General features: G+C 50.7%; 1 protein-coding gene across 6 annotated transcripts in view; it reads right to left on the bottom strand.

Moving 5' to 3' along the window:
• Positions 1 to 22,895, bottom strand: part of SNED1 (sushi, nidogen and EGF like domains 1) — a 99,541-nt gene that overhangs the window by 32,670 nt on the left and 43,976 nt on the right. For all 6 annotated transcript variants that reach the window (XM_019513587.1, XM_019513577.1, XM_019513596.1 and 3 more), the window contains exons 2-11: positions 14,062 to 14,349; positions 12,780 to 12,920; positions 10,561 to 10,723; positions 8,445 to 8,570; positions 7,529 to 7,642; positions 3,118 to 3,231; positions 2,120 to 2,233; positions 1,785 to 1,901; positions 1,060 to 1,185; positions 583 to 687 (exon numbers count right to left, since the gene is read on the bottom strand). In XM_019513587.1, coding sequence (XP_019369132.1) covers positions 583 to 687; positions 1,060 to 1,185; positions 1,785 to 1,901; positions 2,120 to 2,233; positions 3,118 to 3,231; positions 7,529 to 7,642; positions 8,445 to 8,570; positions 10,561 to 10,723; positions 12,780 to 12,920; positions 14,062 to 14,349 — 1,408 coding nt within the window. The remainder of the gene's footprint in view (positions 1 to 582; positions 688 to 1,059; positions 1,186 to 1,784; positions 1,902 to 2,119; positions 2,234 to 3,117; positions 3,232 to 7,528; positions 7,643 to 8,444; positions 8,571 to 10,560; positions 10,724 to 12,779; positions 12,921 to 14,061; positions 14,350 to 22,895) is intronic.

The following is a 22,895-nucleotide window of genomic DNA, read 5'->3' on the forward strand; positions in this document are numbered from 1 at the left end:
TGGGGAGAGGCCAAGTACAGAGTAGGAGAAGAGTCAATTCCCTTCTCCCCCACGAGGGGGCATTTCTATGCCAGCAAGTGCAGGGTCCCAAGAGAAGAGTGGGACCCACCAGCTGTGGGGATAGAGCTTCTCCCTTGCTTTGGGGCACAGCAGATGCTGACTGACAGCACAGGGCATGACCGCAAGGCTTGCAGTCACTTGAGCCCAACAGTCATGGGTGGACTGCCCAACTTCCTTAAGTTACAAAAGAGAGGAAGGCCGAGAACTGTGCAGGCACAGGGCTTGTCAGTAACCTCCAGGGTCAGCCACGCCAATGCCTGGCACAGACGCAGGATTTGTCATTCTGAAACCACCCCAGCCCAGCTCCTTCTGGGAAATCTCCCATGATGCAGACTCCACTACTTCCCTGGGCAGCTTGTTCTATTGATCTGCTGTCATGGTCAAGAAGTTCTCCTGAGGCATAATCTAAGTTTTTTTTGCTACATGCCCTGCACTGGAGGGGTGAGATAGAACAACTGTTCTCCCTCTGCCTTGTAGCAGCCTTCCCAGGATCTGGACAGAAATGTGGGAGTTTGATCCTACCGAATTCACAGAGGAGACCAAAGTACCCGGGCGGACACTGGCAGATAGTGAAGTTTCCATCCAGACACCTTCCCCCATTCCGACACTCACAGTCTTCGGAAAGCTCTGTAACAGAGGGCAGTGACAGGGAGACTGTCAGGACAGCCAACATCCTGTTCCAGCTCCTAAGATTTTCATAAGGTCATCCACCACCACTGAGTCCCACAGGATGCAAACAAATCCTGCTTGGAGTCGCATGGATTCAGTGCAGCCACAAGTGTCTCCTGTCAGCACCTCCCCATTAGAACACAATTCTAACTGACACCAGATGATGGCAGCTTCTGAGCCACCTTCCTCTCCAACTGGAGAAATGAGCCACTGTTTATCCAGTGGTGCCCTGAATATGATGCATTGGCTCTCAGCAGGAATGGCCACATGATGAGATTACCCTCAACAATTTGATCTGCATCTGGGGAAGGCCCTATCTCCACTACTTACTGTCTCTGCAGTCGGGACCTGTGTAGCCCTCTGGGCATTCACAGATGTAGCCTTGCTCTGTTTCCAGGCAGTTCCCCTTATTCTGGCATGGATTGGAGAGACAAGCACTTGCCACTTTAGGCCCACCTGTGAAGAGTGGTCATTAGTAGAGGCATGGAGGGAGAGAAAGTCACCTCAGCTAAGGAGGGGCCACCATCCCCACACCAGTGTAACTAGTGACATCAGTGGCTCACCCCAGGGAGACCTGACTGGAGGGTTGCTAAAGAGCTGGGCAGATATCATGGGGAATATCCCACTCACTCCTTTGAAGTTAATGTGGTTTGACCCCCTGCACAAGTGCTCTAACATGATCCCTTCAGCAGAAGGCTGCACTGAACTCTCCTATTTCTCACTGGCCCCTGCCTCAGGGCTCACCTGCCTGCTTGCTCTGCTCCTACCATGGTTCAGGGCAAGTTTTACTAAACATCCTGTGGATCTGCCATTCGTTCTCCATAGCCCAGGCTCTCCACTTTGGCCAAATTGAACTCAGGGCAATGCCCAGTTCTTGGAGCCAGGAGTTGGTGTGACAGAGAGAGACTAGACCAAATGCCCTGCAGCTTCAAGGCAACCTCAGCACAGGGCAAATCTGAAGGGAGCGTCCAGCTGGAACAGCATGGAGTCAAGTCCTACATCTCAGGTACATCAGAGTGACTCTCCTGTGTCCACCCATGGCCTGTCCTGCTTACCGTACTGGCAGTTGCTGCCATAGTAGCCTGGGGAGCAAGTGCAGATGTAGCGTCCAGGGCGGATATAGTTACATGTCTGGCGGTTCCGGCAGCTCCGGTCCTCACAGGAGGAGGGGTCTGGAGGGTAGAGAAGCAGTCTCAACACAGCCCAGCTAAATTCAAGGAATAGGCCACTGGGAAGGCAGGATGGGGCCTTGGCAGTGATCCTGAGAGCAGGGAAGGAGGGAGGCACAGACAGCCAGGGCCCAGCAAAGGCTCTGCCACAGACTAACCCCCCTAAGGACCCTGGCCATAGGCAGGGGAGACTCCACTGCATGCAGAGAGAAGCAGGGCACCTGTCTCACAGCGCTGTCCCACGAAGGGCTCAACACACACGCAGGAGTAGTTGTCCACCAGGTCAATGCACCGACCCCCGTTCAGGCAGGGGTTGGAATCACACTCGTTCACTTCTGGAGAGGAGAACAGCTAGGATGATCAGGTCTCACTGTCAGGCCAGCCTCTAGACCCAGCCTACATGTGCCCAGATCAACAGATGTGGCTGAGGGCCTCGCTTGTTATCTCCGTACCTGGAGACCTGAACTGGCCCTTACCACCCAATATCAGCCCTGCCCAGGTTATGGATCTCCTGGCATTAGATCTCTCCTCCAGCTCCTGTTATTTGTACCCTGGTAGCTCTGGGAGCCTGGTCTTGGAGCACCTGCTATGTCAAGTGCTGTACAGAGAACAAGGGAGTGGTCCCTCTAAATAGAAAACAAGAGAAAACAGGCGGCTGCAAGCAGTGAGCAGCAGTTCCAGGGAAGAAAAAGGCAGCACGGTAGGCACTGGTATCACCGCCCCCTGCAGCTACCCACCATCATGTTTGGCTGGTAAGTCACCTGACAGGGTATGGCCTTCTGGTCTGCTTGCTGCTCACTGCATCCTCTGTTTGCAGTTATCCAGAACTAAACCCTCCCTGTCTACATCACCTCTAGCATATGGCTTGTTCTTATTCTCATGCTTGTGTCTCACATCTCTCTCCCCAAGCTTTCCCTCTTCAGCCCCAAGGCAGGCCCACCAAGTAGCAGTTTCCCATCTCTCTGACCCTCAGGGTCTTCACTTGCCTTCAGAACACTGCCAATGGCTTTGGGATGCCAGATCAACCAGCCATAGCATGGTACAGAACCCTGCCTTCACTAAACCACAGGACTGGCCACCCAGAACAGCCTCGCCCCTGCACTGCTCCACACCTGCTGCAAAGGCATCTCAGCACTTTGCAGAACGCAGCACATCAGCCAAGGAATTTGCCCCTCACTGGCAGCCACCCCCACACACATTCCACCCTTTGGCTTCTTACCTGCCTCACAGTCCTCCCCTGTGTATCCTGGCTGGCACACACATGCAGCTGTCCCATTCACTGCCTGGCACTCCCCACCGTTCTGGCAGGCCTTGGCTTCACACGGCGACTCCTCTGCAAGGTTCCACGTACGTGAAGTGAGGGATTAGGTACAGCCGTGGGAACCACAGAACTTGCAGCTCTCCCACCAGCATGGAGCCCACATGCCCGGCCAAGCCCCCTTGCATCCTCCTCCCCTCTCTCTGCAAGTTCTTGGCAGGGAGAAAGTCAGGCCAGCAGTTCTGTGCTTTGCTGGAAAGGGGCCTGGCCCAGTGGTGTTCCCCCTCCCCTTCAAGTCCTACTGAGGAAGACGGGCATGGGGAGAGCTGGTCAACCTCAGTGGGAAGACAGCTCTCCTATGCCACAACTTGCTGGACTTTGTTTTTAATGCAGAACCTGGCTATACCATTAACCAGCCCTGGGATCCATGCACCTTTACCACCAGCAGGGAGCATAGCTGGGTCCCCAGCACCGGAATTTTAATTCTTTTTAGTAAACACATCCCTGGAGAACTTACTGCTGCAGTGGGGCCCAGCAGTATCAAAGGGGGAGGCATTACTGAGAGAGGTGGGCCCCAGAGCACATGATAGACTCACCTGACATGCAGTGGGTAAGGTTTTGGACCATGGTACCTGCAACTATGGCTCATCCTGTTCAGCTAGTCACCCTCACTGGGCACCACCCTGCACAGCCTAGCCTGTGCTGCCACAGCCCACTACTGAACGATGCATGTGTTTACTTGGCTGGGTTGCAACTTGCCACCCTTGGCTGGACACAGTGCCTATTCCCGCCAGCATACCCCAGGTGAAGCAAAGGACCTACTGTTGGCACTTCAGCTCTAGAGAGTCTAGGTATGTCCTCCCTAGCTACTAGGCTCCTTCCAAAATCCACACGCACTCTGCTTCAATGATCCGTCTTCCTAGCTTTCCTCCAATTTGAGACTAAGTGCCGGCAGCTGGTCATTTAACTTCTTCAGTTGCAGGGCAAGCGTCAGTGACTCTCTGTAGATGCACCAGGCTACCCCACCACCTGACTGTCACTCCAGAGATGTCTCTCAAGCCCCTTGGCAGCAGGTCCCATTTGCCCGAGTTTGGTGGGAGGTAGACCTGGGCAGAGGGGATCACACACTGTGCCTCCAAGTTATTAATGTTCTTAACTAGCTGTGAGGACCAGTGTCTTGAACCAGCACTTTGACTCAGGGTACCTGTGTCACATGCTCTGGAAGGGAGGTGGATTGATATTGGCAAAGGTTAAGCCAGAAGGCCAAGACTGACAAGCCAGTACATGAACGGAAGTGTAGCCAGGCAGCAAAGGGAGGTGCTGGGGAATGCGTTGGGCTTCACTGCCACAGATATCACCAGCAGCTGAAAGCACAGTGCTTTCCTTCCTAGAGTCTTTCTGACACAGGCTTGTTGTATCCTAGGATGAAAACAGATGAGCCAATGCAGTGGCTAACAGAGTTCAATCACATTGGATCTCTTGAGTGCATTTTAACAACTCCTGCAGAGACAGGACACTGGCTGTCCTCATCCCCCTGTGGCAGGTTGAGTACTTTTGGTGTCCCTGGGCAATATGCCTTTTCATTGTGTGACAGGGTTGATTTGTGTAGCTTTCATACTAGGTTAAACAAGTATTTGTATGGGATGGTTTGGACAGGACTAATCCTGCCTAGAGTAGGTGCTTGGACTAGATTGACCTCCAAAAGTCCCTTCAACCCTACTTTTAAGTGAATAGATACAATCACAGAAAAGTTTCAAAGAACTAGTACACACATAAGGTAAAGTTTTGTCCCAATTACACCACAAATCCAAGACGAAGCTGTGCCAGTAAGACCCAGGCCACAGAAAAAGGTGATCAGACTTGCTTCACCCCATATGCATCCCAAAAGAACAAGTTTCCAAAGTAGGACTAAGCTAATTCAGAACGAGGCACCTTATTCCAGAGTTTGTGTCCACACTTGGAGTGTTTCAGGAACTCCTATTCTGAAATAGCTCAGGGATTGACAAGCCCCACGTAAAGAATGCCACCATCAGAGCAAAGACTGCACGAGAAGAGCAGGGCCAAGACAGGGCCTTTGGTAAGCCCTAAGGACACTAAGCAAACCCTAAATATGTTTTTGCTCACAGGCCTATCACTGTCTCACAGCTTGTCCTCTATTATCAGCAAAGTGTGTGTGACTGTGAAGCTCCTCTGCCCAGTCTGTGCATCACTTGCTCTACCTGTCACATAACTATTACTGCAAGCTGTCACATCACTTGCTTTAACTGTCTCAGCTAAACTGTCAACCAGGACTCACACATAACTTTGGCTCTGCAGAGGATGTGCTTAAGCTGCTGGGGAGACTCTGAGGGTCAGCACTGGCCTTGGGCCTTGGCAGCTGAACCATGAGGCAGGACCAAGAAACAGCTATGAGGCAGGGATGCTGTATCCTGGGAATAAACCAGAAAGGCTGGACTTCAAGACAGCGCCTAGATGCTCCTTAACTGAGTACCTCTGGGAATACGCAGGATCTGAAGGCTGGTATCTGGTCACAAAGAGGAACTTAGTCAGGGAAGTACCTGAAGGGACGCCAGTTGCTATGCCAAGGGCCAGGCAGATGGCTGGAGACATGGACATAGGCATGTCCAGATTTGAACAGCCTGGAGTCAAAGCTTATGTTCTTTGTTTTAAGATTGCTGAGCTAAGCTAACAGATGTCCTAGGCAGATATAGTTGCAAGGGGCTTGCACTTGCTAATAGAGAAGATGGGCAATTGTTTAGTGGCTTAGTTTTCCATTTCCCCACTTGTATTTATTGGTACCGATGTCCTTGCCACGTGAGCTACCATGACCAACACTGAGGTATGTTGGTGAGACTTCAGAACAAAGGATGAGGAAGTGGGGACAGATCCTGCAGGTCCTGAAAAAGTCTGGTCCTTTTTTTAAGCACCTAGTTGGGAGCTGAGCTCTTCTGAAAATATATTTCCTACTATGGGTGCCAAGCATTTGGAAATCTGCACTTCAAATGTTTAAAATAAGGCCCGTGAGATTGCTCTCATGTCCAAATGAGCAAAGAGCTGCTATTTGACATGGCGGATGCTTTATCTTCCTGATGAAGTTGCTATTTGGATTAAACACTGACACTGAGGACCTAACCCAGACAGTTAGGAAGTCATTAAGAAGGCTCACGTTGACTTCTGGCTCAGACCTTTATCAGTGAAATCCTTGCAGAGAGCAAGGCTGCTTGTTTTCTGCTTACATGACAACCACCACCAGCTTGTTTCAATACAGAAAACCCAGTGACGTGAAGACGGTTTCACACTGAACCACTGAAATGCACTACACTAACACCCAGCCTGCTTAGAAATGGGCCACTGGTGTCACCCAGAGCCAGAGGCAAAAGTTTCATTTGGTTTCAAACAAGTCAAAATCCAAGATGCCTGGAACTGTCTGCAGAAAACCCAGAACTGCTTCCACACACTAGCATGCAGGGTGGGGGTTGTTTCTTTATCCCAGTCACAGCTACAGGTCCCCTGGAAGCTGCTGCCTAAACCTTAACAACTGATAGTCACTGCAGAGTGCTACAGAGGCTGTGACATAGAAGTCAGTACCAGTATGCTGTGTGGCACCCCACTGATTGCAGAATCAGTGTTAACTTGAGAGCAAAGTGTTTGGCCCTGTATATTTAGGTCAGGGTTTTCAAAGGTGCCAATGATATCTGGACCCTCCCAGTCTGCTCTCTCAGGTGGGCACTACTATTCCCTTTCTGCAGAGGGAAAAATTCTCCCCCCCGAAGCTGGAAGTGGACACTGACAGCAAACTATCCCACTTATTCATGCTATGATTAGTGCCTTACTCGGCTCTTCCCATCAACTTCAACAAGGCTCCTCACAAAGGAGGCACTATACTGTAGAGCAAGGCTGGCTGTGTGTACACTAGGTGACTTTGCCAAGGCTACAGAGGGAATAGGGATTGGGATTGGGATTAAGACCTTGAAAACCTATCACTTGGTCCCATTATCCTGCCTCTTAAATGTTCCCACAGGCCTCTAATGCAGCCTTTGCACAGTTCTTTCATGAGTTTGTACTGCATCAGGTTATAGTCAGAGGACTCTACATGTTGCCACATTATTATGGGTTCACAGGCCTGTGCAGCCAATGGAAGTTCTGCTACTCACCTGTGGGGCTGCTGAATCAGAGTCTGCATGGAGGAAGAAAGCCAGCCTCTAGCACCCTTTTGAGGTGGCATGGATACCACAGAGATTCCCTTTGCCCCAATCCCCATGTGGGGCAGAATCAAGGATGCTGTCCCCCTGTGCACTAAGCTAGTCTTGCAACCCAGCAGGACTGCACTTAAGTCCTTTGCCAAAGTTATTTTGGACCCAGCACTACTCACCATTCTCACACGTAGTGCCTTTGAACCCTGGTGGACACTGACAGCTGAAGCTGTTGACACCATTAATGCAGGTGGCTCCATTCTGACATGGGTGGGAAAGGCACTCATCTACATCTGCAACACAACAACATGGAGGCTCAGGGAGAAAGGTGCTGACTGCTCTGCCTGTTCTCCTTTGGGGAGGGTGGGGGAAGAAACACCAGCAGAGAAGCATGGAACACAGTGCCCTGCATGTGCTCTCCATGGCCAGGGAAGTGGCTGATGTCAGCTCGCTAGTGGAATGGTGCCTGGTGTGGGACAGGCAGAGACCACATGTGGACTCTGCCTTGTGGCTCACCCTGTCTGCCCCTTTTTCCCCACACGCATCAACAGTTGGTTACAGATGCTGTTGGGGTGGGAGTGACATCACCTCACTCTCCTGTTCTCTCCTGTGCCTGTAACCAGCTGGCTCATAAGCAGCAGTCAGTCACAGGCAGTATTTATATCTGAGCTGTACTTATCTGGCCCACATGGGTGGGACATCCAAGCACGCCACAGTCTAAGAGTTTTATCCCCCTCCTCCTTCCTATGAGGGAGGGAAATGCTCTCACCCCTATTTTACTGCGATCCAGTGAGATCGACTCATCTAAGCTCATACAAAGAGTCTGTGGCAGAGTAGAAGACATGAGTTCAGCTCATTCTGGTCTAACCAGGGGCCTGTCCACCTTGTGGAACTGAAGCTGTTTCACTGGCTACATATTCCAGGGTCTCCTGGGTTGGGAATGAAGGTCGAACAGTTTTCTTCTCTGGGGCAGGAGAGAGGCAGCAAGGCACAATGGCCACAAAGGCCAGGAGATTGTTAATGGCTGTCCAATCCAAGCTCGGGAAAGAGAAGGAGTATACAAGCACTGCGGAGGGCATCCTGGAGTGCACTTACCAAGGTGGCATCTTTTTCCAGTGAAGCCTGCCAGGCACGAGCAGGTGTAAGAGGGGTTCCCTGTGATGCAATCCTCAATGCATTTCCCCCCATTCAGACACGGCCGTAACGTCAGGCACACAGAGGCTGCAAAAACAAGTGGCCACACGTATTATTAGGAGACCCAGCAGCAGGCTCCCACAGCACAGCCCAGCACAGCAGTAAGAACATTGGGCTAAAAGGTCCCTTTGGCCTTCAACCCCATCTGGTCCACACAGATGCCACCGCCTTGTCAAGGCTTCCCTTTAGACTGTTGCTGGGCATTTGTTTGCCAACATGTTCCATGGAGGATACTTCTGCAGCACTCACTGCCACTTGCTGTCAACAAGTGATAACCTGAATGTCTTACAATTATCTTGCCACTCATTGTGCAGGTGACAAACTAAGAACAAGGGAGGCTTGGGGCTTGTCCTTATGGGAAATCATCCCACTATGAAGGCAGCCTGTGGAATAAAAGTGCTGTAGTTATACCAGTAAAGATTTCCAAGTGGATGTTCATACTCTTATTCCAGGATAAAGATAGCCTTCTCCCAGCTTATATTAGGATGCTTTGGAAGCAGTATATCTTTTCACATTGGGAGCCCAGCATCACAGAGAGAATCCATGGTGTAGCAGGGAACTAAATTTTGGTCCCCTGAAGCCCAATCAATCTTGTAACCACTACACCACATCCCTCCATTATGTCCATATGTCTCCCTTTCTCCACATTGCTCATTACATCAATCCTGACTCGATTCCTCATTTACCATTATTTTTTCTCCCCCTCCTCTTTTATTTCTCTGGTTCAAAAGACAATAAACCCAAATTTCAACACTGGCCACCTAAGAGAAAGACTCATGATTACAGCACACACAGTAGTCAGGAACATATGTCTCCAGACACAAGACATTATTTGCCTCCCACTTATCCAGCACATTCATAATGGTGCACCTCAGCCCAGGCACCACAAGGCCTTTTCCTCTCCCATGGAGGCAGGAACAATGGGCCAAATTCAGCCCAGACAGAAGCAGGCATGACTCCACTGGTTTTTCTGGAGTCCTGCATCAGGGGGTTGAATTTGACCCTACAACTTTAGTCCTTTTCTCATTAACACCCCCCCCCCCAAAAAAAAGAAGAAAAACCCAAACAAACAAACAAAACAAACAATCACATTCCACATTTGCTTATATGAGGATGTTTCAGAAACTAGTGGCAATTTTGATATAAAACCATTTCATGGGCAGTGATGATCATTTACTGGGCCACATCACTTCTCCACAGTTGCAAAAGATGGGGCATTCAACATCAGTGTTCCCTGTTTCTATGCAGTTTTCCACTTTCTCACAGACATACAGCATGGGCAACTGTTTTGCTGCTGGTTTCTGAAACACTCTTGTGAATTCCCAGAACAGAGCCTCATCTTTCTTGCTCAAAGCAGAGCAGCAGAGAACACCCCTCCCACCATCAAATGTGGTGAAAAACACAGGGTACAGCCAAGCAAACAAACCACAGTGAGTTCACAAGGGAAGGGGGGCTCCCCATATGGCAGCTGCTCTGTGGTTACTTAGACTTGAGTGAGAGAAGGGTTTTGTGGCTTATCTTCTGCTTGACGCAGGATAAGAGCACACACATGACCAGTCACCAGGGATCAGCTGGCAGGCAATGAGTCCCCACCTCCTCTTCACCCTCTGCAATACATTACATTGTCTTGGGCTGCCATGGCTGAAGGTATGGACACCTCCCACTAAACTCACCAAAGGGTGCATAGCCTGAATTTGGCTTAGCACCTTAGGTTTCAGGTCTTGGGAGCCGGCATCTTGTACAGGACCCATCTTGATTTGGTTTGATTCAATGGCAAGGTAGCCAGTACCCCACTGGCCACATGTATTTCACTGAAGGCTTCAAGACTTTTTCCCCTCTTCCCTTGCCACCAACAATGCCCCTAGCTTTCCCCTCCTCCACCTGCTCAGCCCCACTTCAGACCTGCTCTCTTCCCTCTTTTCATGGGCCCTGGAATTACACAGGGAAAGACAAAATAACCCAGAGAAAGGATGGAAGAATTGGTTTGTTTAAATAAACCTAACTGCTGTCCTCTTACTTGTGTTGTTGCAGCCCCCCACTTGCACCTGGGCATCATCGATTCTGAACACCCAGCGCCCGGGGATACCCACATTTGTCGTCATCTCCACGTCAACGATGTCATCAGTGCGAGATCCGGGGATGTTGAAGTAGCGCTTTCCATCACCAGCGTTGAAACCTGCCTAGGAAGACAAGAACAGACAGTGAGAATTCTTGCAGGCAGTCACAGATGCTTCACTTCCACCATAGTGCAGCACCTGAGGACAAACCCAACAAGGACACGAAAGAAGGAAGAGGCTGGCTGGTTTCTTTGACTGTTGCTTCTTTTGCTAGTTCAAGCACCTTGCCATTGCCTTATGCTCCTTGGCAATGGGCACATACATTACAGTGCCCACTGCAGCAACGCCTGAGGGGTTGTGAGGTCTGCTGCATAGGGACTGGGAGTCAGGAGCCCAGAGTTTCAGTTTCAGCTCTACCACCCGCCTCCAGTGTCACATCACTTCTGGCTATGTCTGGGTGGTGGGGGGGTGTTGTATGCAGTTGTACATGTGTTAGCTAGCAAGGAAGGAGGACAGCCAGCAGGGGTACCAACAGCGAGGAAGACATAGCAGGCTACACAAGCTCACCCAGTGCACTGCATACTTACTCAGCCCTTTAGATAACAACTAGCTCCAGGTATGCTGCAGTTGCACATGCAAATGTGGAGTAGATGCAGCCTCTACTCCCCCTCCCACCTTTCATCTTCTTTACTAGGGTTTTATGCACAGGAAAGCATGTCAGGAGGGGCCAGGTCCCATTTAAGGCCTAAGGGTGAGTCTGTTCCACTCTGCTTAAGTCCCTGAAAAACCATTATTATGCCTACTATGGTAACCCCCTGTCATCATAGCCTTAGGGCTAAGTCATGATATGCAAGGAAGAGGAGGAGGATGGTCCACTCATCCTTTGCATTAATGTTTTTTTTCAGGGACTTGAGCAGGGTGGAATGGGATTGTGCTTAGACATCTAAGTGGACTTACACACCTAGCAGGTGTAGCAGGACCTTAGCTTAGGGATCTGTACATCACCTGGTGCAGCACCTTTGGCAGGGCCTTCTGAGTGCCAGGAAGGCAGCCAATAACTTTAGAGGAGCCTGCTTTCCCTGCTGCTAGGAAGCCCTGCATGGTTGTATACAGAATGGGTGGGACTAAAGAGCTGGGGGAGACTTGGGGCAGCCCACCACAATGCTTCTCCTGGACAGCTCAACATAGCCAGAGCAAATGGGAGTGCTTTGCGCCTCAGCAGTCTTTGCACATTGATGACTCATCCCTTGGAAACAGCATGCAACGTCCATTCTATTTTCATTCGCCTCTGCACCTGGGATTCTGCATGGAGCATATGCACAGGGTGAGTCCAGACAAGTTTTGGACATGCTTCATGGAAAGAAGTCAGGGAGAACAGCACTGCTAGCTTAGGCCAAGTAGGCTCCTCTGCCATGCAAGGCCAGACGCTTTTGCACAGAGCCATGTGGCTTTGTCTCACGCTGAATGGCTGCTGCACATTCTTGCAAACTCAATAACAAATTGACACTGGGCGAGATTTTTCAGACTTCCCCTTCTCTTTGGCTGGTGTTAGGGTGGGGCGTTCCTGGAGCCCTGTCGGCCTTCCAAGGCATGCGGTTACTGCTCTGTTTACATACATAAAATCTGCACTTTTGAATTCTGGGATTCCAAATGTGTCCATTTCCTTTACACCTGTGATTTCCTGCTTTCTGGAGACTCTCAAATGGGTGCAGGCAGTGAGCCAAGGGCAGAGCAACTGGTGGTAAATTCACACATCCGAATGGGCACAAGTTTAAAAAAACAAAACAAAACACAACAACACAAAAGGATGAAATAAAAACACAAGTGAAAGCTGTGCTTGCTGCAGCAGCTGCAGAACGGCTCTTAAAATTTGAGGTTAGAAAGAAAAGCAACAGAGGCACTGGCCAACATAAAGAACTGTGGTTTCACTATAATAAAGCCCTCTATATGGTCTTAGCTTTTGAGACTGAGAGAATACGCGGGTATTTAAAGAACCTTAAAAACAAAAAGAAAAGAAAAAAAAGAAAGAAAGAAAGCACAACCACTACCTAAATTACCCTGGCTGCTTCATGCTCCTGGCAAGAAAGAAATAATACAGTAAAAGCTGAGAGAGGTGGCTCCAACAGCTTCTGTACTGATGGATTGAGAGGAAAGGGTGCCTGCAGCTTGCCTGGCTTACCTGGGCCGCAATACCACCAAGCCCAGCAAAGTCTCCCCCGCTGCTAGCATGCATGCCTGTGGTCCAGGTGATAGACTCGTAGTTGAAAATAGTGAAGGAGAGTTTGCCATCGGTGATGAGGACAATCTGGAAGGTGTTTACCTACAAGACAAACACTGAGGTGAAGGGAGGAGTTACAGGAGAGGAGGGAGCATGGCTAAGACAGAGAGAGCCAGGACAGGAGAGGAAACAGATCCCGTGAGTTTGGACTGTCCTGTTTCATTTGGAAAAACTAATTTGCACCAAGATGGTTATGATTGAGAGAGGACTCGTTTCTATTCACCCCAGCTGAGAGCAACTCTCCAGCACAGAATCACAGAGTAAAGCAAACTACATAGAAAGCTCGATTACCACAGATTAACTAGCACTTGTGATGAAAGGTAAGGGCACCTCTAGGTTCTCCAGGAGCTGTGGGTACTGTGCAACCCCTGAGAAACAAGCCACTTTTCTAGATGCCCAAATTTGGGTTTGGAAGCTTACAGCTTGGAATTAAAGCTTAAAAACACTAACCAAGGCTTAGTAGGCAATACGCAGAACTAAGAAATAAAAATGAACATAGGAAAGAATTAAAACGTCAGATTCTTAAAACCCAACATTTGTAAGAAGTGACTTGCAGGCCCTCAATACCTAGTGCGTGCACTCCCAGAGTCTTTCAGCAGGGCTTGGGTGAGACATAAAAACACCAGCTCACACACCTGTTAGGGTTGGGGACAGTGAGATTTATACCTCCATTTGGGCCACACAAAAGGTGATTTGGGGTAATCAGGTCTTAGAAACAGTATTCACATTGTATCTGCATCATTCTAGTCAGGTGGAACAGACCTGCCACTGAAGTGTGGAATTAGACATTATCAATTTGTCTGAGTGAAAACCAGGTGACTCCACTGAACAGAATTTAAAAAGTTGCTAATAGAGCACTTGGTAGTAGCCTGTCCTTTGGAAGTGAGGCCATGAAAGTTTACTTTCAACTAGGGGGAGGACAGAATTTGGCAGGAGATATATCATAGATATTTAAAATCTTTCATTGGCATGAAAAGCAAAATGTAAATTACACGTACAGTGCAAACACGTAGAAAGAGCCCAGATGCCTGGAACGCTCTGGTGCCAACCTTGCCAGTAACAGCCCTGTAGCCTGGCCACCTGTTATCAGATGGACTAAGTAATTTCTCTGGAGGTCAGAAAGGCAGGTAGAAAGATTTGGAGACTCCCCTCTTCCACCCTGCACCAAACACCAGCAACTCACTGGAGAAAAAGAACTTCCTCCAAAGAAGGTCACCCGGTACCACGTGGCAACAAAAACCCACTGAGCAGAGAATTCTGGGACTTCTGGGAAATACTGCCCAATGTCCTTGGTGGCTCTCTCCAAGAGGGCCTGGTCCTTGCTTTCTCGGTAATACACATCACCCGCTCTTCGGTTATCCACATCAGCCCAGAACGCTGCCACCACACGCCGATCCTTGGAGATTGGAAAAGCAACTGGTGTAAACTGAGAAACTTCTTTCAGGAAAGAGATGATTCCATTGTTGTTCACCTGTGAGAGAAGGAGAAAACAGATGAATGTGGCAGGAACATACAGAACGCAAGAGAGAGAAGATGGTCTCAGAAGTAGCACATCAGCATCACTGCCGGGAGACTGGGATTCAAATCCCTGCTTCTCCACAGAGTTTGGACAAGGCCCTTACCCTCCCTCTGCCTCATGCATGAAGGAAGAGGAGTCACAGCTGACCTCATGGAGGTTTGTGTGGATCCAACATTGGAATGGGTTCAGATACACACAGGTGAGGGCTGCACAAGCGCCAGAGATAGACCGATTCAGGACATATTTTCACTTTCCTCTGCTGCAGCTGAATGAATGACCCAAAGGTCCAGCAGGCCCTGCCCTGCCCCAGAACATGGGCTGAATTCTTATTTTAGAGGGGGTTTTATTACATAAATATTCGCGCATTTCCCTTTCCTGCCCTTTGAAGTACAAACATGACCCTTGCTCAGGTGCCGATGCTCTGCAGATGAAAAATGGGATGCTGAACAACCACCAGGGGCTGGCCTGCCACCCACACCCGCCTCCAACCTCCTCTGCCACCTCCCTGTTGTGAACACGGTACGGGCTGGAGAGCTGTAGCCTGGGGGTCTGGGAAGGCAGGCTGAACAAACCAGGCCCTGTTCTCTTGCCGGAGATGGGCCAGAGGAAGGAGGAACAGCTGAGAAAACTGTAGCAGCCACAGTGGTTTAAACAAACAGCGCCCAGTTCATTTGGGTCGCTCTCACCTCGCCTGGGCGGGGAGGCAGCAGGGCCAGCAGAACTCGCCTTCACTTCCTTGCTTTAAATAGGTGGGTGGGAGGAGGGGAAGGGGGGAAGGTTTGTCTTTCTCTCCCTGCCTACAGTTCAGTGCTGGGAGATGGGGATATGCAGCAAGTCTGAGCCTCATCCTGCTGGATCAGGGGAGAGGGAGCCTCAGACCCGAGTGAAGAACTTACCCACAAGCTTCTCCTGACATCTTGGAACGCTGCCCTGCTGCTCCAGGCCGCAGCCCTCTGGCCCCCCGGCTCTATGCACAGGACCCTCAATGTCTGCCTGCAGCACCTCTGGGCCTCAGGCCTCTCTGCTGCTCCACACCAGCCTGGATCTACAATACCACTCATATTCTGGTGCTGGGCCCAACAAGGAGTGCTGTCCCTACAGATGCTGCACCTGACCCACAGCTTTCCTCACTGGAGAGGTCTGCAGGGATTTGTCACACACTTCAGCCCCTCATTGCCTGGCCCACCGCAGTGGCAGGGCAAGGCCAAGCACTCACACTTTTGGCCCAATACATTTCCTGTCCTACTCGGCATTTCTGGAGCTGGCAGAGATCCATTTCCACAACCTCTCACCAGAAGCCACAGGACGACAGGTGGAGTCGTTCAAAGGGGCCTTACCTTTCTGATCTATGGCAGTGCTCACACAGATCCACTCCTTCACAACATGCTGCTGCTTCAGTGAGGAAGTGGAACAGCCACTATTGAACCCCAGCCAGCCAGCTGCTCTCATGCAGGGTACACTTTAAAGGCCCCACAGTCATGCAAGCATGGCCTCCATTTACTTTGGGGCAACTCCATTGGGGTGCAATGGAAGGTAGAACCAGTCCTGAAGCATCTTCTCTAGACAACATGCTGCAGCCTGGATATGCTGCAACATGGAAGATGCTTGTTACATTCAATGGGAAGTGTTGGCCACACAAATTCAAAGCCTCAAACATGTCCGAGGCACAGAGACCAGGGCAATATCTAGCGGGTGCTCAAATAAAACCAGCTATAAATCCTGCTTCTCAGTGCATTCATCTCAACCCATCACAGCCACATGTTCTTCCTGCCTTGATGGGACATCATACTGCATCCTAGCATCACAGTGCACTTGTCCTCTCATAGTGGACATTTTTTTATTTATAGGTGGTCAGTGACCAAACACTGACCCCTAGCAGAATGAAGCAAGCTATTCGTCGATGCCTATGATTTTGTCTTAGGTGGGTACAGCAGACAGCAAGGACAGTCCAGCCTGGAGCCAAAGGAGGAGAGCCATGCCCAAGTTGCAGCTAGAAGTCATGCTACTGGAAGTTTATTCCTTCCTCCCCAGTCTTAACCCTGGGGAAAGCCACCCGCATGATCAAAGGCCAAGAGAGCAAGCCTTACAAGGAGAGACTGAGGGACATGGGACTCTTCAGCTTGGAGAAGAAAAGGCTCAGCGGGGACTTGGTGGCAGCCTATAAGTACATGGGGTGGGGAGGTATATCAGGATCTGGGAGAACAGTTGTTCACCAGGGTACCCCAAGGGATAACAAGGTCTAACAGCCACAAACTCCTGGAAGGCTGATTTAGACTGGACATAAGGAAAAACTTCTTTACGGTCCGAGTGTCCAGGGTCTGGAACAGACTACCCACAGAGGTGGTGCAAGCACCTACTATGGACTCATTCAAATGGCATTTGGATGCTTATCTTGCGGAGGTCATTTGACCCCAGCAGACTTCCTGCCTGTGGCAGGGGGGCTGGACTTGATGATCTTGTGAGGACCCTTTCAGCCCCTAATGTTTATGAATCTATGAACCTTGTGGGTCTGGAGCGGGAAAGGGACTGCTGAATGTCTGGTCTCACTGCTACATCACCCCTTCATGCCATGCAGGACTCAGGGGACATCTTTGGCTGTATTGCTTATCTTTATTCCACAGGCTCAGGAGAGTTCCTGGGAGCAGTCACCAGGCCCCATGGTCTCCACAACCTTTCCTCAATGTGACCTCCTTCATAACCATGTCATTGGATGACCTGGGGGGAATTACAGTTCACTGCTACAGATCCCTCCCTCTCAGATGAGGAGCAAGCAGCCAGGAGACCGTGGACTTGCACTGGCACAGGATCTGACCCCAAATAGACCAAAATAAGGAGAACAGAGTTTGCAGACACCATCACTGCTGTCAGTGCTGTCATTGCCTCTCCTCTTTCATGACACTAAGCCAACAGTCAGCAACGTTTTCTAGTGGTTAGTGGGTGCGACCTGGTTTGAGTTTCAAGCTCCCCAGGCCAGATCCGGCATGCCATGGAGTTGTAGGTTACCAGCCCCAGCAACATCCTCCTTGGCATTTTGTTGTTTGGAACTGCCACCCTCACACCAAAATCTCTGTCCAACTGAGAACCCCAAGCAAAACAAAACCAACCCCTTGTTCTCAGCCCTAAAAAGAGAAACTCCTGGTTCAAACCATGAAAAAGAGTTCCCGAGCCATCTGCTGTCCCAGGGACTTAGAAGAAGCCTTGCACTTCACTCTCAGGATCCTAAGAAAAAGAACACCACAGAAAATGCTGCTCCTCTCCCAGCTTGCTACAAGCCACATGGACCACACATGCCGGTGTTGCAAAAGGGAGGACCAGGAAGACTAGTCTTCCAAGTTTAACATAAACACTCTCTTGGGAGTACTTGAGGGACAAGGGAGGTAGCCTCACTGGGCAAATCAGCTTTCATCATGTTGTGCTTTGGCTGGAGCAGTCCAAGTACTCAGCCAGGATCACTGAAGAGGAAATGGGCTCAGAGAGAATGCAGGCATTCCTCTATCAGGAAGTGCTTGGGAGAATTCCTGCTGCAGCACATTCAGATCTCACCTGAACTAAGCAAGACGGAACAGAATGACCCACCAGTGTCCCTTCTGTGCCCCACTTCCCACGGCTACAACCTGAAATGAGAGTGAAGTAGCGAGCACAATCCCTAGACAAGCTCCATTCAAGCTTCTTGTGCCACTTCAGCAGCCCTTCTGGGAATCAGCCTGCCCACTACTTGCCTCTCCTTCCACATGTGCAGAGCAGCAAGGAAGTGTTGACAGGATGGGGCACCTTGTGTGGCTCATGGTCAGTTGATGATGACCCCTAGAGTTGTCCCTTGAGAGGTATACCCCAAGAACCTTTGCTGGAAGTGACAGGCTGGGGTTAATTCCACCCCCACAACTGGGTCCTGAGAAGCCACCCCCTTCCTTCTTTCCTTCTGCTGAGCTGTGGAATTTCACCCAGGGGCTTCTAAGAGTTGCCTTAGGGCTTCTCCCAGCTTATCACCCCAGGGCCAGAGTCCTTCATGCCTCATGAGGAGTCTAGAAGTCATTGTGAGATGCAGGACCACACTGACTGTGGCAAGCATCAATATGCCTGTTCCCCCAAGGCAACCTTTCTCTTGAGCTCCCCGCAAAAAGAACTGTGATGAAACCAGCTGGACAGCATGGCATATGTTGAAACCTGGGCTACAGGGCAGCACTAAGAAGTGGTTGGTCTCCTAAGGCATGAAGCAGTGTGTTACAGTAGTGCAGCTGAGACCTTACTAGTGAATGTTTCTGGGCTAGGGACAGATATTCATAGATTCGTAGATGCTAGGGTTGGAAGAGAACCCAACAGATCATCGAGTCCAACCCCCTGTCTAGGCAGGAAAGAGTGCTGGGGTCAGATGACCCCAGCCAAATGCCTATCCAGCCTTCTCTTAAAGACCCCCAAGGTAGGGGAGAGCACCATCTCCCTTGGAAACCCATTCCAAATTTTGGCCACCCTTACCGTGAGCAAGTTTTTCCTGATATCTAGCCTAAATCTGCTCTCTGTCAGTTTGTGACCATTGTTCCTTGTTACCTCAAGAGGCGCCCTGGTGAACAGTTCATCTCTGAACCCTTCCTACGTCCCCCAAATGAATTTGTAGGCGGCCACTAGATCACCTTTCAGTCTTCTCTTGCAGAGGCTGAAGAGGTCCAGGTCCCTTAGCCTCTCCTCATAGGGCTTGATCTGTAAGCCCCTAACCATATGAGTGGCCCTCCTCTGGACCCGTTCGAGTCTATCAACATCCTTCTTGAAGTACGGTGCCCAAAACTGAACACAGTACTCCAACTGCGGTCTGATCAATGCCGCATAGAGGGGAAGTATCAGCTCCATGGATCTATTTGTCATCCATCTGTTGATACGTGATAAAGTATGATTAGCTTTGCTGATGATTTCATCATGCTGATGACTTGTGTTCATCTCAGAGTCCACTATGACTCCGAGATCCCTTTCCGCTTCTGTGCTGCTGAGAGGGTCATTCCCCAGCCTGTAGGTGTGCTGGATATTTTTGCGCCCTAGGTGCAGGACTCTGCACTTGTCCTTGTTGTACTGCATCCTATTGTGTATTGCCCACTTTTCTAGCCTGTCCAGGTCTGCCTGCAATCATTCCCTACCCTCTGGAGTCTGCACTTCACCCCACAATTTAGTATCACCCGCAAACTTGGACAGTGTACACTTCACACCCATATCCCAGTCACTGATGAAGATATTGAAAAGTACAGGTCCAAGGACTGAACCCTGCAGGACCCCACTACCCACATCCTTCCAGGTTGATACTGACCTGTCTACTACCACTCTCTGGGTGCAACCCCCAAGCCACTTTGCCACCCACTGGACCATGTAAGCATCTAAGTCACAGCCTCTTAATTTATTTATGAGAATAGGATGAGATATTGTATTGAAGGCCTTGCTAAAGTCCAAGAAAATGACATCCACCTGTATTCCTGCGTCTAAGCATTTTGTAACCCTGTCATAAAATGAAACCAGATCGGTCAGGCATGATCTACCTGCTACGAATCCGTGCTGGTTTCCCTGCTGCATTATTTTTCCTGCTGGACCCTCACAAATATGAACCTTCATAATCCTTTCAAAGTCCATTCCAAGGATGGAGGTGAGACTGACTGGCCTATAATTACTCGGACCCTCCTTCCTCCCCTTGAAAATAGGGACCACACTGGCCTTTTTCCAGTCCTCTGGGACCTGATCCAAGTGCCACAAGCGCTCATACAGCTGTGCCAGTGGTTTTGCTATGACACCGGCCAATTCCTTCACTACCCTCGGATGCAGCTCATCCGGGCCTGCTGATTTAAACACATCCAGTCCATCCAAGTGACTCTGCACTAAGTCAGTGTCAACAGCTGGTGGGCTGGTATCCCTCTGATGCCCATCTAAGAACCCATTAGGAGAATTATCTTGAGCCCTATTCAGGAACACTGAGGCAAAAAACTCACTGAATAGCTCAGCCTTGTCCCCGCTGTCTGTCACTAATTGCTCCTTCTTCTTCAGTACGCTATGCTGCCCTGCACCTTCCTTTTACTCCCTACATACCTAAAACTAGTTTTTGTTGTCTTTAATTTGTGTTGCCAGCCTCAGCTCGCTCTGTTGTTGCTTTGGCTTTTCTAACTGCGTCCCTGCAAGTGTGGGCCAAATAGGTACATTCCTCCTTGGTAGCTTCCCCCTGTTTCTGCTGCCTATATGCCTTTTTTTTTGCCCTTTGGCTCCCCAGGATTTCCCTGTTTAGCCAAGGAAATTTTTTGGCTACTTTTCCCCTTTTCTCTCGTACTGGAATAGTCTCCCTCTATGCCTGAAGGATAGCTTCCTTTAGAAACAACCACCCTTCCTGGACTCCCATTTTGCCAATACTCTTCTCCTGCAGTGCACCATTGACAAGACTCCTAAGCACACTGAAGTTAGACTTCCTAAAGTCAAGTGCTTCCACCCTACTAGTTATCTTACCCACCCTATGCTGTATGGTGAATTTGACTGATTGGTGGTCACTGTCCCCAAGGTGACCACGAATCTGCAGATCCCCTACCAGGTCCTCCCCCGTAGCCAACACCCAGTCCAGTAAGGCATTCCCTCTAGTGGGACTGTATACCTCCTGCGTTAGGTGAAGGTCCTGGGCACAGGTTAAGAACTTACGTGAACGGCTGGATTTGGCTGACTGCTCCTGCCAGCAGATGTCAGGGTAGTTTAGGTCCCCCATGACAACCACGTCCCTAGACTGTACAGTCTCTGAGAGCTGCCTCAAGAATTCCAAGTCTAGCTCTTTCTCTTGGTGTGGTGGTCTGTAGCAGACCCCCACCACCAAGTCCTTTCCCCATGACCTCCATGTATCCTAACCCACAATACCTCAACTTTCTCCTCCTCTGATCCCATTTTGATTAGGATAGATGTATAACGCTCCTTTACATAGAAAGCAACCCCACCCCCTTTCCTCCCTACTCTGTCCCTTCTGTATGACCTGTAGACCTCAATGCGTACTGCCCAGCCATGGGCAGGGTCCCACCAGGTTTCTGTTAGTCCTGCTAAATCAAAGTTATTATCTGCAATCAGAAGTGTGAGTTGTTCCTGCTTGTTCCCCATGCTCCTAGCATTAGTATAGAGATACTTGAGCCATCTGAATGGTGCCTTTGGTGCTCCCACCCCATTCTGATGCCCAAAGGGTACCTTGGGTACTTATCTGGGGTGTACTGCTGCATCTCTTGCAGTTTGTAGGTTCTAGACTCTCCCCATCTCCCATCATACTTAGTTTAAAACCTAAAAAGCCTGAGCTTAAATTGATTCAAGTTTTGCAGGGCAGTCTAACCTGGCTAGGTTGAACTGGTTTGTAACTAAACAGACATTCCGGACTGAGAAAATTCAGGCGCATGCCTGCAGTGGCTCAGGCTAGAAGCCGGGGGTGAGGGGGGATCACTAGAGTAGCCCTCCCTTCCCTTACACCAGTGGGGAAGGGTTAATCTTGGAGCCTCTGGGAGTTGATTTGAGGGGTGGGGGGGGGCAGGCAACAGGTCAATTCGTGTGGGAGGGAACGGGCGGGGGCCAGATCAAGACCCTCACGGTGATGGACAGAGTACTGCAGAGGTAGGAGCAGGAGTAAGGCAAGTGGGGCCCTGGCCGGGTGGGTGATGGGAGTGTTGAGGCCAGGCAGCTCATCCAGGGGCACCGAGGGCTCCCACCACTGTGCACAGAGGCCCCATGGGGCACGTGTCCCCACATCTGTACGCAGCAGAGGCAGAGGTCATTGCAGGCTAGGCTTTGTGCCCCAAGCCCCACTGCAGCCCAAAGCCACGTGCGGGATGCACATGATGTGGGGCTGCTCCTGGGCCAGCTGCAGCAGGGCTTGGGGTGCAAAGCCCAGCCCACAATGGCAGCCACCTCTGCTGTGCACAGCTAGGGGGCACATGCCCCCCTAAACCTCATGTAGTGCAGGCAGCTGCAGCAGTGGTGAGGGAGAGAGTGGGGCTGGAGCAGGGGCAGGCCCTGCACAGCTGGGGCACGGCACAGAGCTGGGGTGTGGGACAGAGACGTGAGCGGCTCATCCAGGGGAGGTGCAGGGCGGGGGGTGGGGGCACGCAGCCCAGGAGGGCATGGGGAGCTTGCCCCTGGATCTGGATGCCAGCTGGGTCAGCTGCTGCTGTGGGCTGGGGCCAGGCTGTGCTCACGCCAGATGGCTGCGGCCCTGGAAAGAGGGCTATGGGGTGGGGGCTGCAGGCACCCAAAAATTCACTGTAGCCGCCCCCTCCCAGCACTGCTGCCTCCTGACTTGAACGCAGTGGGGCCCAGCTCCTCACCATGAAGAGCATGACACTGCTTTCCCCTTCCCCCACCCCTTGTCCCCTGGGATCTGTGTGGTGGGGAGGGTGGGCTGGGGCAGGAAGGCAGCACCGCACTGTTCACAGTGGGGAGCTGGGCTGCACTGTGTTCCTGGAGGTGGTGGTGGTGCTGGGAGGGGAGGCTATGGGGGGCTATGGTGAATTTTCAGGAGA

Source organism: Gavialis gangeticus, unplaced genomic scaffold (genome assembly GCF_001723915.1).
Source record: "Gavialis gangeticus isolate Ggan-Ray unplaced genomic scaffold, GavGan_comp1, whole genome shotgun sequence".
Lineage (NCBI taxonomy): Eukaryota > Metazoa > Chordata > Crocodylia > Gavialidae > Gavialis > Gavialis gangeticus.